We start from the raw sequence: 12,958 nt of genomic DNA on the forward strand, positions 1-12,958 counted from the left end.
TGCGGGGGTGCCTAGCGCGACAGGTGTTTTGAAACACAACACCGCGAGACTAACATGACATAGATCAGCAGGCAGTACATTACCTCGCAGGATGAAGACTGCGTGCGGCAGCTCGGCACGATCTTGAAGGTGATGCTGCCCCTCATCTCCCTCTGTGGACAGACAGACACACACACACACACACACACACACACACACGCAGGGTGGGTTTCCGCCTTCTGTTGGCATGGCAACCAGCTTACGTGTAGACGAGGAGTGAGGCCGCCGGATCTTACAAGCATCTTCTGCAGCTGCTCCACGGTCTGGTTCGCCACGCTGATGCCATTGATTTCCCGGATCTCGTCGCCAACGTGAAGCGTTCCTGGTGAGGAGAGGGGGCCGGGCGGGTTAGGGGGAAGGTATCAGCCCATGGAAGAGTGTCTGGCCTGTGACCTAAAGAGCCAATCAGGTGAAAGTCCTACCACATGCAGCTGAATCAAATGGGGAAATGTGGAGGTCAGGGGTCAAACCCCAGGCACCTATGGGAAGTCCTGCACAGATCTCTGATCTCTCCACTCCACTTGTTTATGTTCTAATCTCAGGCAGTTTTTCTCTTTCTTGTGAGCCAATAGAGGTGATGGGAGACCCTGACTGTCGCCAGCGTTGCAGTGGGGGGTGTAAGCACCCCCAGACCTGGGTAGTGTTATTATGGTGTCCTTGACGTTCCACATATAAATAAGGTGGCAGTGGGCGGTAAAGCATTCTGCTACAGGGTCCCTATAGTGTGGAATGGTTTACCAGCCTATGTTCAGGATCCCGAATCAGTCTGGGTCTTTAAATCTCGAATGAACATAAGAATATAAGCAATTTACAACCAAGAAGAGACCATCCGGCCCATCGGGCTCGTTTGGAGACCTCAGTTTAGCTTATTACCCACAACCTAACACACTGTAACTGTGACTGCTGGTGCTGCTCTACATGCCATTTAAATCTACTATGCTTGTCCATTAATGTGTCAGTGCACGTTCTGATCACACATGTCTGGATGGTGCTCGGGGTGGAGTCCTGGTTCAGTCCCATGGAGGATGACAGTGTGTGACCTAAGAGCTGTAACACTGTGGGTGCAGCCTTCAATCTGCCGCCCTGCACAGGCCTCACTGATGAACTTTGGCTTGACTGAACTACAGTCTACACCTTGCTTTTAGCAGGCAGGCCCACTCTTTTGTTTTTCTATATTGTTAGCATGCCCGGGGGGGGGGGGGGGTTTGGGCAGCCAGTTGACCTTTGACCCCCAGAGATTTTTTCCCCCTTCCCTACTTGGAAGGATTTCAGTTCCTGTCCTCTTTTATCACACTTTGTCTCTCATTCCTCTGTCTTACCGTTTCCCTATTTTTGTATTTTATCTCTTCATGATTTTGTAACGTATTACAACGTGTGAAAGGCGCTATATATGAATAAATTGAATTATAGGTTTGATTTTTTTCACTTAGTCATTTACAGTCATTATATTACTTTCGATCTTCATTTGAAATCCAATTTGGTTTTAAATAGTTCTCAGTGTGGTTTTATTTTATTTATATGTAGTTTTTATATATTTTAGTTTCAGTTTAAGTTTACTTTATTTCTTGCCAATAGACTGGAAGTTCTGCAGTAATTTTACGTGTCTGATCTTTAGATAATCCTACATGAATACACACTGCATATGAGCTGCTAATGTCCTCAAAATGCACAGACATGTTCCAGGAATTATTTGTGGAAAATTAAGATCAAACCAAATCATTACTTTAGCTAAATAGTGTAAAAACGGTAACAGAAAGCATCTGACGTTTGTTTTTATTTAATTTCATTTAGTTTCAGAAGCAGTATTAATAGTTTTCGTTCAGTTGTTTCTTATTTGATTTTCGTATCACATTCTATTTGACGTTACAATAATTTTTCATATAGCATTATTTTTGTTGAGGATGACGGCCCTGATCGTGGGGCCGGCGGACCGCGATTGCGCGAGACGGGGGGGAGAGCGGCCACCCACCTTGCCTGTGGATCATGCCCCCATGCATGATTCGTGCTACAATGCAGTGGTTTAGGTCGTTCATCTTCAGAGTGATGCCCTGGTGAAGAGAGGATTGCGGGAGTCCGCAGTGAACATGAGAGCATGCTGGCGGCAATCGCACGGGAAGATCAGGCCCCACGGCGCCTTCTCACGCACCATGGGCTCGTCCGTGTTCTTCTGGAACTGCACCAGGCGAACCCGCGTCACGTTCTCCAGGTCCATGTCACCGTTGGCGCTCTCCGGCGAGTCGCCGTTCAGGTAGGGCGAGGTGGGGGGGGGGTGTGACCCTCAGGGCCTCGTCACTGTACACCTCATGGGCCACCACGTCATGGGTCTGCAGTAAGGCCTGGGGGGGGAGAGGACAGTTCAGACACACGCCAACTATTTCTATGTGAATTCCCTTTGACTGATTGACCCCAAACTGATGATGATTCAAAACTATGTTCCTGCAGATACGTAGGTGTGTTGCAATGTCCCCCGTTAGTCTTTGAGGGGGGGGGGGGCATGGATGGATGTTTATACACATCAGCAAAATGTGTCTCTGTGAGCTAAAAATATCTGACATGGACACATAGACGTTTACACACTGCCATAGAGACATACACACACTCACAGGCACAAACTAATTCACACACAGATGTACACGCACACACTCTCACACTAACACACACACACACACACACACACGTTGGCATACCTATCTAAATGGGGACCTTCCATTCATTTCTATGGGAGAAACGCTAATCTCAATCACGACAGCCTTAACCCGCACCCAGACATAACCTTAACCATAAGTAACCAATCAAAATACGAGACTTTTGGCATTTTTACTTTTTTGATTGCAGTCACAGATTTTTTTAAAAACTGGGTTTATACTGCACTTTGGGAACGTTTTAGTCCCCAAATGTAATCTATGCAACCCCCCCCCCCGCACACATACACAAACAGATGTCCCAGACTTCCCCTCGAGCCTCTGCTCCCCCACTCCCCATAAGGGCTGTGTCAGCGTATTTGGCTGAACAGCTGAGAGCTGGGGAAGCAACTGGGCTGGCAGTGATGAGCCCAGTGCAAGGCAGGCCTCCAACCAGCTGGAAGGGGCTCCACACCAGGCAGCGTGCTGGGAACGCCGCAGAGGGGAATGTCCAGCTGACATCACGCTGCACCCCCCACCCCTCCCAAAAATGTGAAGCCCTTTAACAGGGGGGGCAGAGCCCCACAAAAAGGCCCCCACTGAGCGACATGGAACACGGGGCGTAGTGAAGGATGATGGGCCGCCTGCATACGTGACTGCTTGGGCTGGATTTGGGGGTCACTCTCCTCTGCCATCGTCTCAACATCAGTCCCTCTCCCTGCTCCATTTCAGATCGGTGCATTTAACATGATTGCATTTTTAATCTTTAAGAGACATTTCCATTAGAACAGAGCTCAGTGAAAAATAACCGGTAAAAGTATAAGGGGGATTGTTCCCAAAATGTGCGCTGCAGACTGCTGAAAAAGGTTATTGATTAAGTCTCACCTGATTAGTGATTAACCGATAGATAATGCAGGTTATCAGCATGGGAGGGCAGGATACAGCAAGGCGTCATCTCAAGCTGACACAAATGATCTTATATCAAAAAGACAATCAGCCTCTTTTTCATACAGATCCAAACATATATACGAGTTGTTTTCATACGGCATGTTGATGATTGATAAATCTTTCCTTGTCCACAAACAGGGATCTGGAAAGCTATGAAGCCTGAGCTCATAGTCCGCAGTGCGACATCGATCCAGTGTTTACACACCTGGCAGAATATGCACAAACTGTTAGATGTGTGAGGCTACAGTGACCAGGCTGGCGTGTTAGTCGCTTTGTAGCACGGTCGTGCCCACACGGCCTCGTCGCTGATCCGGGATCAGACTAGCGTGTTAGTCGCTTTGTAGCACAGTCGTGCCCACGCGGCCTCGTCGCTGATCCGGGATCAGGCGGAATGGCGCCGTCTCTGTACTCACCATAAAATGCGGCTGAGTGAGAATCCGCCTTAGCTCTTTAACGTCGCTGTTCTCGGGGTAGCAGGAAATCTCTTCTAGTACCTGGGGAGTGGGGTGAGAGAGGGCTGTCAGCTGGGCTGCTTACAGGGCCTTCCTGGTGCCGTGGGAAACCTTCTCATGGCTACTGAACAGATGGGTCACCTAAACCACAGCGCGATGCTAATGACTCAGAATGGCCACTCATATGCCCCGCCCACTCACTGATTCCCGCCCATGACCACGCCCCCTGGAAGGCCCTAGCCCAACCCCCAGGGGCTGATTGAGCACAGTGAACAGAGCTTAATCAAAGAATGTCATAGTCTGGGTGACCCCAGTGCTATGTAAAGACAAGCATGCTTTAGCTATTGCAGTTTAAACACTGGTCTCGGCTCAGTCTGGGAATCTGCCATAAAGTCCCGTGCAGAAGATTAACGGCTAAGAGTAGGAATGAGGCAAAATGCTAACCCCCCCCAGCAAAGAAGGGGAACTTGGCTTACATATTGCAGATGCTTCAAAGCCGCACTCGCCTCATCTCCCCCGGGATTCTCCAATACACAGGAGAGATACTCACGCCTCTACAGAGGGTTTAGAAGGACACACACCAGTGTGCATATTCCTGCATGGAAGTTATCACTGGGACTTCCAGCCAGGGGCCAGCCAGCCAGAGGGGTCTGGTGTAAGGCATAACCCCAATCAGACCTTCCACTTGACTGCAAACACCCCCCTCCCATCCCCAAGAAAGGAATGTTTTAAAGCGTTTTAGTTTCAGCGAATTAGGCAACAGTGGAGCGAGCAGTGAGGGTTATTGCAGAGGACCTGCCTCCCCTCAGTCACCTAAAACTCAGATGAAAAGAGTTATGAAGTTTCACAGAACCAAAGCGACAGACCGCGCTGCTCCGGGAATGAGTCAGAGCTGAAACTGAGGTGATACGAAGCACCGGTTACCGTGACTAGAGGCACAAAATAACAAGTTTCAGCGAGGCCGCCTTTGCGGTGTCTAGCAGATGTACATCTCCCACTAGGCCGCTGTGGTTGATAACCTGGTTTTGAGAGCACAGGCGGCATATTCTCTAACCCACTGTGGGCAGCAGTGCCGATCAGCGAGGCTTCTGACACATAATTTCATCAGCAGTCATTTCCCTCCCCCGTCCTGCTGATGTGCGGAGACCCCTGAACGTTTGGGGGGGGGGAGGTACTGATATGGGACCCCACCATCACAAAGTTTATATAGGGGGAGCGATGTGAACGGCTGCTCTGTTCCCTGTGATGGGCGGGCAGTGAACGGGGGACTGGGCTTAGTCGCCATGGATACCATTAGCAGAGAACTTAGTCATACGGATAGTAGCGCGTGTTAGATGGGCAGAATGAGGTCTGTCATTCAGCAAGGAGATGTTAGCGAGACGACTGGCGCAAAGGTTTTATGGCACACATGCCCAACAATGGCCTGTGTTCAGAAAGAGGGTGAGAGGCCAAACTTAGCAAAAGCAAAGCAGGGGCATGCCCACAGTGTTACAGCAATATCGAGTAATGCTGCAGAAGAGTCTGGGGAGACATTCAAACTCGCATTTTACCTCTTCAAAGCCGGTTCAGACAAACTTCCTGTTGTGTTTCTGTCAACCCGAAACCTCTGATTTGCGCGGCATTTTGCCACTTTTTCTCCACGGTGGAGGGAATGGAGATGTTTCTGCTTGTGAAGCAAGCTTTCAGGAAGTGAGTGCAGCCTCATTCTCTTGGAGAAGCGGCCGGGGTCAAACACAGCCCACACCCCAGCGGGTGACGGCACGCTCTGCCTGGCGAAACACGTGTGGCACAATCAGAATCATCACCACAAACTCCAACCGGAAAAATGAAATCCTCCAGCAGTGTGAAGCTGGGATTTTACACAAAGCAAAGCAGACCTAATGTAGCGATCGAAGGAGACCCAGTGCTCCGCCATGCTTGCCTGGCCGCATGTGAGGGCAACATGAAACATACTGCTCCCCTAACTTGGCCATGTTACAGACAGAAAATTGTCCAGTTCAACCCTCCACAAAGATAGGCTTTAACCCCTTCAACTGTGCATGTCCGGGTCGTGGTAAAACGAACATGTTCGTTCAGGACCTCCTATAATTTTCAGTCACATTTCAGTCTGCTTACAAATAAAAAATGCTTCACGTCGTAATCAGTATAACGGCTCTTTATTCTGTTTCAGAAATTATGAAAAAGAAAGTTTTTTTATTGCCACAAAATTGCCTGATCCAGTTTGACAAATATTAACTGAAACGACAATATGCACTTTAAGATAAGATTATAATATAGCAATTTAGGATAAGATTTAAGATTATAATATAGCAACTTCCTGTAATTTCATGTAGATATATCTTCCCATTCCAGGTCTTTCTAGACTAAAATAAACTCTAGAATAAAATAAACTGCTGAACACCGTGGCAGGCAGTGGCATTCCAAAATCAGGATTTAAATGCTTCAGTTCGTTCACGTCCAACAACAACTCAACGGATGGTTGAACCTGGACAAGAGGTCATAAGAAGCCAGGTCTACAAAATCAGACAGAAATATACATGCAGGCAGAGACAAGCATCTTCGCGGTTAGACGCTTGAGAGAAATTGAGAGAGCTGCACACAAAAGGCTAATAATGTTCAAAAGAAGAGGACGGTCCGTCCTGTTTCCAGTTCATTCTCTTATATCATAAAAATGACTTCTGGGTGTCGTCGAGGCAAGATGTAGAGGATGGGTCCCTAATGGCACTATTATGGGGGGGGTTCTAGATGTAGCAGATGGGGCGCTGTATGGGCATGGCCCGTACAGGGGGGGACCAGCACTTCACAGGGGGGACCAGCACTTCACAGGGGGGGGACCAGCACTTCACAGGGGGGGGAAAAGCACTTCACAGGGGGGGGGGGGGGAAAGCACTTCACAGCGGGGCACCAGCACTTCACAGTTGGGGACCAGAACTTCACAGGGGGGGACCAGCACTTCACAGGGGGGGACCAGAACTTCACAGGGGGGGACCAGCACTTCACGGGGGGGACCAGAACTTCACAGGAGGGGACCAGCACTTCACAGGGGGGGACCAGCACTTCACGGGGGGGGGACCAGCACTTCACAGCAGGGTACCAGCAATTCACAGGGGCCCTTGACATATCATCAGGGGGTCCAGAATGTCTAGCTGCACCCCTGGAAGCAGATCAAGAACATGCAGCATAGAAGTAGATCTGCACTGGTTCCAGTGTCACATGAAGTTCACTGCGCTCATGTGGGACACTGACAGACACCTGTGGAGTAGCATTTGCAGGCTCTCACTTCTGAATTTTGATAAAAACTACACAGGATCGCCAGCCTGTGGATGCCCAGGGCGACAGAGAGCTCAAGAAGAACTGAACTAATTAGCCAAGCAAGACAGCTATTAGTTAGTAAAACCTGAAGTAGCTCAAAGTGTCCCTTCTGACATGGATTATCGGGTTGACCTACTGTCGGCACATTGCTGAAACAGAAGCTGACGGGCAGACTTTCAGGTTGATTCATTTCTACAGAAACATGCAGACATCAAAGCAAAGAGGACCCCTCTGTGGGAATGCTCCCACCACAAGGCGTACATGTGCAAATGTGTGGGCTACGGATAGCACTGGAAAGGGAGGGCGAGTGCATGGGCTACGCATAGCACTGGAAAGGAAGGGGGAGTGTGTGGGCTATGGATAGCACTGGAAAGGGAGGGTGAGTGTGTGGGCTATGAATAGCACTGGAAAGGGAGGGTGAGGGTGTGGGCTACAGATAGCACTGGAAAGGGAGGGTGAGGGTGTGGGCTACAGATAGCACTGGAAAGGGAGGGCGAGTGTGTGGGCTATGAATAGTACTGGAAAAGGAGGGTGAGGGTGTGGGCTACAGATAGCACTGGAAAGGGAGGGCGAGTGTGTGGGCTATGAATAGCACTGGAAAGGGAGGGTGAGGGTGTGGGCTACAGATAGCACTGGAAAGGGAGGGTGAGGGTGTGGGCTACAGATAGCACTGGAAAGGGGAGGGCGAGTGTGTGGGCTATGAATAGCACTGGAAAGGGAGGGTGAGGGTGTGGGCTACAGATAGCACTGGAAAGGGGGGAGGGCGAGTGTGTGGGCTATGGATAGCACTGGAAAGGGAGGGCGAGTGTGTGGGCTATGAATAGCACTGGAAAGGGAGGGTGAGGGTGTGGGCTACAGATAGCACTGGAAAGGGAGGGTGAGGGTGTGGGCTACAGATAGCACTGGAAAGGGAGGGCGAGTGTGTGGGCTATGAATAGCACTAGAAAAGGAGGGTGAGGGTGTGGGCTACAGATAGCACTGGAAAGGGAGGGCGAGTGTGTGGTCTACGGATAGCACTGGAAAGGGAGGGCGAGTGTGTGGTCTACGGATAGCACTGGAAAGGGAGGGCGAGTGTGTGGGCTACGGATAGCACTGGAAAGGGAGGGCGAGTGTGTGGGCTACGGATAGCACTGGAAAGGGAGGGCGAGTGTGTGGGCTACGGATAGCACTGGAAAGGGAGGGCGAGTGTGTGGGCTACGGATAGCACTGGAAAGGGAGTGCGAGTGTGTGGGCTACGGATAGCACTGGAAAGGGAGGGCGAGTGTGTGGGCTACGGATAGCACTGGAAAGGGAGGGCGAGTGTGTGGGCTACGGATAGCACTGGAAAGGGAGGGCGAGTGTGTGGGCTACGGATAGCACTGGAAAGGGAGGGCGAGTGTGTGGGCTATGGATAGCACTGGAAAGGGAGGGCGAGTGTGTGGGCTACGGATAGCACTGGAAAGGGAGGGCGAGTGTGTTGGCTACGGATAGCACTGGAAAGGGAGGGCGAGTGTGTGGGCTACGGATAGCACTGGAAAGGGAGGGCGAGTGTGTGGGCTACGGATAGCACTGGAAAGGGAGGGCGAGTGTGTTGGCTACGGATAGCACTGGAAAGGGAGGGCGAGTGTGTGGGCTACGGATAGCACTGGAAAGGGAGGGCGAGTGTGTGGGCTACGGATAGCACTGGAAAGGGAGGGCGAGTGTGTGGGCTACGGATAGCACTGGAAAGGGAGGGCGAGTGTGTGGGCTACGGATAGCACTGGAAAGGGAGGGCGAGTGTGTGGGCTACGGATAGCACTGGAAAGGGAGGGCGAGTGTGTGGGCTACGGATAGCACTGGAAAGGGAGGGCGAGTGTGTGGGCTACGGATAGCACTGGAAAGGGAGGGCGAGTACGGCACTGGGGTCGTGCAGAGTTCGGCAGGAGGGCCAGGCTTCAAAAAGGAGACGCAGCGACGATGACACGGGCTGCTCCTATTATCAGGCGATAATCGCTTGTTGGTTAATTAGCGGCACATGTGGTAGGAAACAGGAACAGTCCTTAATCCCTTTTGTATTAATTTCACAAAACCTTTAGACTCTTTTTGCTATCCGTACAAGAAGTTCCATTAGTTTAATGAAATGAACTGACACTACAACACAATGACATTTTCAAGAGGCATTCTCAGCGGTTTTTAAACGAAAATCAAAATGAACTTCTTACACTCCGATTTGTAGAACATCTTGATTTTGCAGAGTTCAATGTGTCCCGAGGTTAATGAGAGAGGGTCTCGCTCCTCACTTCTGAGTCTGCGGCTCAGTGGGCTAAACCTCTGTGCTTGTGATCAGAAGGTTGCTGGTTGAAGCCTTATTGTTATTATTATTATCATCATGATGAAATAAGGACACATACAGCCTTTGCAGGTAAGCATGCTCCTATGCTCTGTATATGTTTCTATGACACGTCCCTTAAGAAACACCGACTACAAAGAAACTATGGAATTGCTATTGTCAAGGATTGGTATTGGTTTTCATCTAAACTTTAATTTGCCAGTAACCCTAACATCATACATGACAATTAAAGCATTTGTATAAAATGTAAAAATATGTTCAAAATTTGTTCTTGGGACACTTGTGGAAAAACTGGCCACAGGGAGTTCAACGTTCTGATGATGCCCCAAAAGATATGAGAACTGGAGAAGCTGCATGTTCAAACTCGACAAGGCACTCACAGAAATCTCACCTCTTTGGCTCTCTGGACAGCATCACTCGGGGGATTTCTGATTTGTGGGGAGGACTTGGTGTTGATCTTGTCATACAGCTGTAAGACAAGAAGTGAATTTTTAGAACTTTTAGTGGTCACATATTGCGATGACACAAGCGCATAACTGTGCGAAACTGGGTGATCGGGGGCCCACATCCGTGTCACAGGGAGCAGGGTCATCACCATGTGGATGACAGTACTTCTGGAAATCCAAGGGTGTACGGCCCCGCCGCCAATCACCCCCCCCCCCTCCCTCCCCCAGCGCTCTTCTTCTTTACCCACACACAGTTGTTTTGTTTTTGGTCACAAAATTCTCAGTGTTTAACATTGTGAGTCAATATCTCAGTCAAAGGTAACTCCTTCAAGGGAGGCGAACCCCAAAGTACACAGATCAATGCCACACTGCCGAATCGTCTCCACAAGGCTCTGTTTGCTAACTGTTATTGAGTCACCGGTGGTGACCCTCTTTAACTGTTGTGTTTTTACCACTGGAAACAACTAACAATAACAAGAACCTTCATTGCTTTGCTGTAAAAGTTAGTTTGATGAACAACAATTATATTTGTTTACATGCTTTATACCTCAAATACATGCTTTTGTGATGTAAATAGGACCAGTGTTGCTAAAAAAATTTTAAAGTAGTGAGAGCTAGGATGGGTCACCTCACAGGCTCGGGACTGTGAAGATTTCTGGCTTCAGTAAAATGATGTGAAGTCACTACTGAAGGCCGCTCATCCCTGTGGTGTCCAGGTCAGGGGGGCTGACCCCAGGAAGCTGCTTAACTCCCATCAGCCACTGCTGCTGCCAGAGCCTAGACTCCGCCCCCGTGTACCGTATGTGGCTGCAGCAGCAGCAGGTTTCCGGCATCTTCTTTCAGCTCCTCACACTTACCTCATTTCTGCTGATCAGAGCCAATAATTCTCTGAATTTAACATCAGAGCAAAGCATCTAGTGGTCTACTGGTGCTCAAAGCCAGAAACACGGCTTTAAGCTGCTACACCCAACTGGCTAAATATATCTTCCCACATCTTCCATAAAGGCTTGTGCATTTTCCAGCACTTGCTGCAATGCTAGATATGTAGAAAGAAACACACTCTGCTGTCTGGAGCTATTAGGAAATAAGCCAGCAGGTAGGTAAGTTCTGAGAACCAGGCCGTGGAGACGCTGATGCACCGGCCTCCATAAAGGACCCGGCGCCTCTCTGGCGCCTTCTACACACTCCTGGTGAGGCAGGTCACCTGCATCTGCAAGTCTGGCTCTGCCTCCCAGCCAAGGATTCCCTACCGCCACCTGCAGGCTGGTCCCCACACGCCACACAAGTCTTTGTGGGGATAACCCAGTGGCTCACCTTTCAGCGCACTTCCTCTCTGGCATTAATTGAGAAAAACAAAGAGAAAAGCAAAGACAGAAAGGCGGAATGTTTCCCGTGTGCCTCCGTGTGGCAGCTGTTTATCCGTCGGCTGCCTCTGCAAGGACGTGTGTCTTCCAGTCCGCAGATAATGCCCATTGGTGGGTGGCATAAGAGGATCGGGCTTAAATCACACACTAACCAGCTATTTTTTAGAACATTTAAAAAAAAAATTCACACACTAAAAAATGGAACTAAATTCACTTGTTTTTACGACTTCCCTGCCAGATTAAACAAGACCTGGACAGAATACGGTGCGTTATCTGCCTGACTTACATGTCAATGCTTTATATAAATAAATAAATGCAAATGTGGCAGCGAATCCATGGTGAAATATGTGTGTATTTTCATACTTTGCTGTAAATTTATCTGTTGGTACCGGGCGCCGTAAAGGGGGGCAAAGGTGGGACGATTCCAAGGGCCCCAGAGTGACGGGGGCCCTAAAAAATTCAGAATATAATTGGATTAGTCCGGGATTGATTCAGATCTCACTATGCAGGGATGCAAACCCCTGCTGTAAGTCTGAATGAAAATATCACACCTGTTATCTCTGTGATCAGGCTGCCAAACGTAAACACAGATAGCAAGGAATTTAACCTGTGGAATTCAGACATATTGGAGTGAAATTCAAATCAGTGTTAATTTCACAGCTCTGCAGGAAAAACACGTCAAATTTTACTCTGTGCGACATAATATTTTCGGTTTTGGTTCCTCTCCTCCATTGCCATCTCACTTTCTTTCTTTGCTATATAAAATTCATATGGATTGAATATACGCTGCACAGAGCCACTCTGCGCACTCACATCCAGCAGGGTGTGGAGATGCTCGTCCTGGAAGACGCTGTGCAGGAAGTCCAGGTCCTTCTCGCTGCAGTCGGTCAGGGCATGAATCTCCTCCAGGCTGTCCAGCACCTGAGACACAGCCCCTGTACTCGGACACAGAGAAGTGCCGCACTCTCAGACGACATCCCCCCAGCTTCCCAAACTGGCCTGCAGCTCCCCAAACTGGCCTGCTTGCTCCCCAAGCCGGCCTGCTGTTCCCCAAGCCGGCCTGCAGCTACCAAAGCCGGCCTGCTGCTCCCCAAGCTGGCCTGCAGCTCCCAAAGCCGGCCTGCTGTTCCCCATGGACTCATTAAGGAACCACCATAAGGAAACATAACCAGTTTGGGACTCTTCTCGTAATGTGGACTAAGGCGTACTGGGGCACTTCTGTGGCCGCTCTGGAGAACAACCTGGATCAGGACAACCCAGAACAGACTCACTTCAGGGAGTGTGACAGAAGTTAGTGTGTGGCTCAGCAGGTTAAGGGTCCTGTGCCTTTAATCAGAAGGTTGCTGGTTCAAATCCCTGAGCTGGTACTGCAATTTGACCATTGGGCCCCTGAGAAAAGCCCGTCCCCTCCTGATTGCTGCAGGCCCTGACTGGGCTTGTCTTTACAACTCTATGCCACTTCAGGTAA

At 49.7% G+C, this 12,958-nt stretch overlaps 1 protein-coding gene across 1 annotated transcript in view; it reads right to left on the minus strand.

Moving 5' to 3' along the window:
* Positions 1-12,958, minus strand: part of LOC125734192 (peripheral plasma membrane protein CASK-like) — an 85,815-nt gene that overhangs the window by 11,076 nt on the left and 61,781 nt on the right. The window contains 8 exon segments of the mRNA XM_049006105.1: positions 84-152; positions 276-361; positions 2,009-2,087; positions 2,186-2,308; positions 2,310-2,375; positions 4,022-4,102; positions 10,072-10,149; positions 12,304-12,425. Coding sequence (XP_048862062.1) covers positions 84-152; positions 276-361; positions 2,009-2,087; positions 2,186-2,308; positions 2,310-2,375; positions 4,022-4,102; positions 10,072-10,149; positions 12,304-12,425 — 704 coding nt within the window.

This window comes from Brienomyrus brachyistius, chromosome 1, assembly GCF_023856365.1.
Source record: "Brienomyrus brachyistius isolate T26 chromosome 1, BBRACH_0.4, whole genome shotgun sequence".
In the NCBI taxonomy this organism is placed as follows: Eukaryota; Metazoa; Chordata; class Actinopteri; order Osteoglossiformes; family Mormyridae; genus Brienomyrus; species Brienomyrus brachyistius.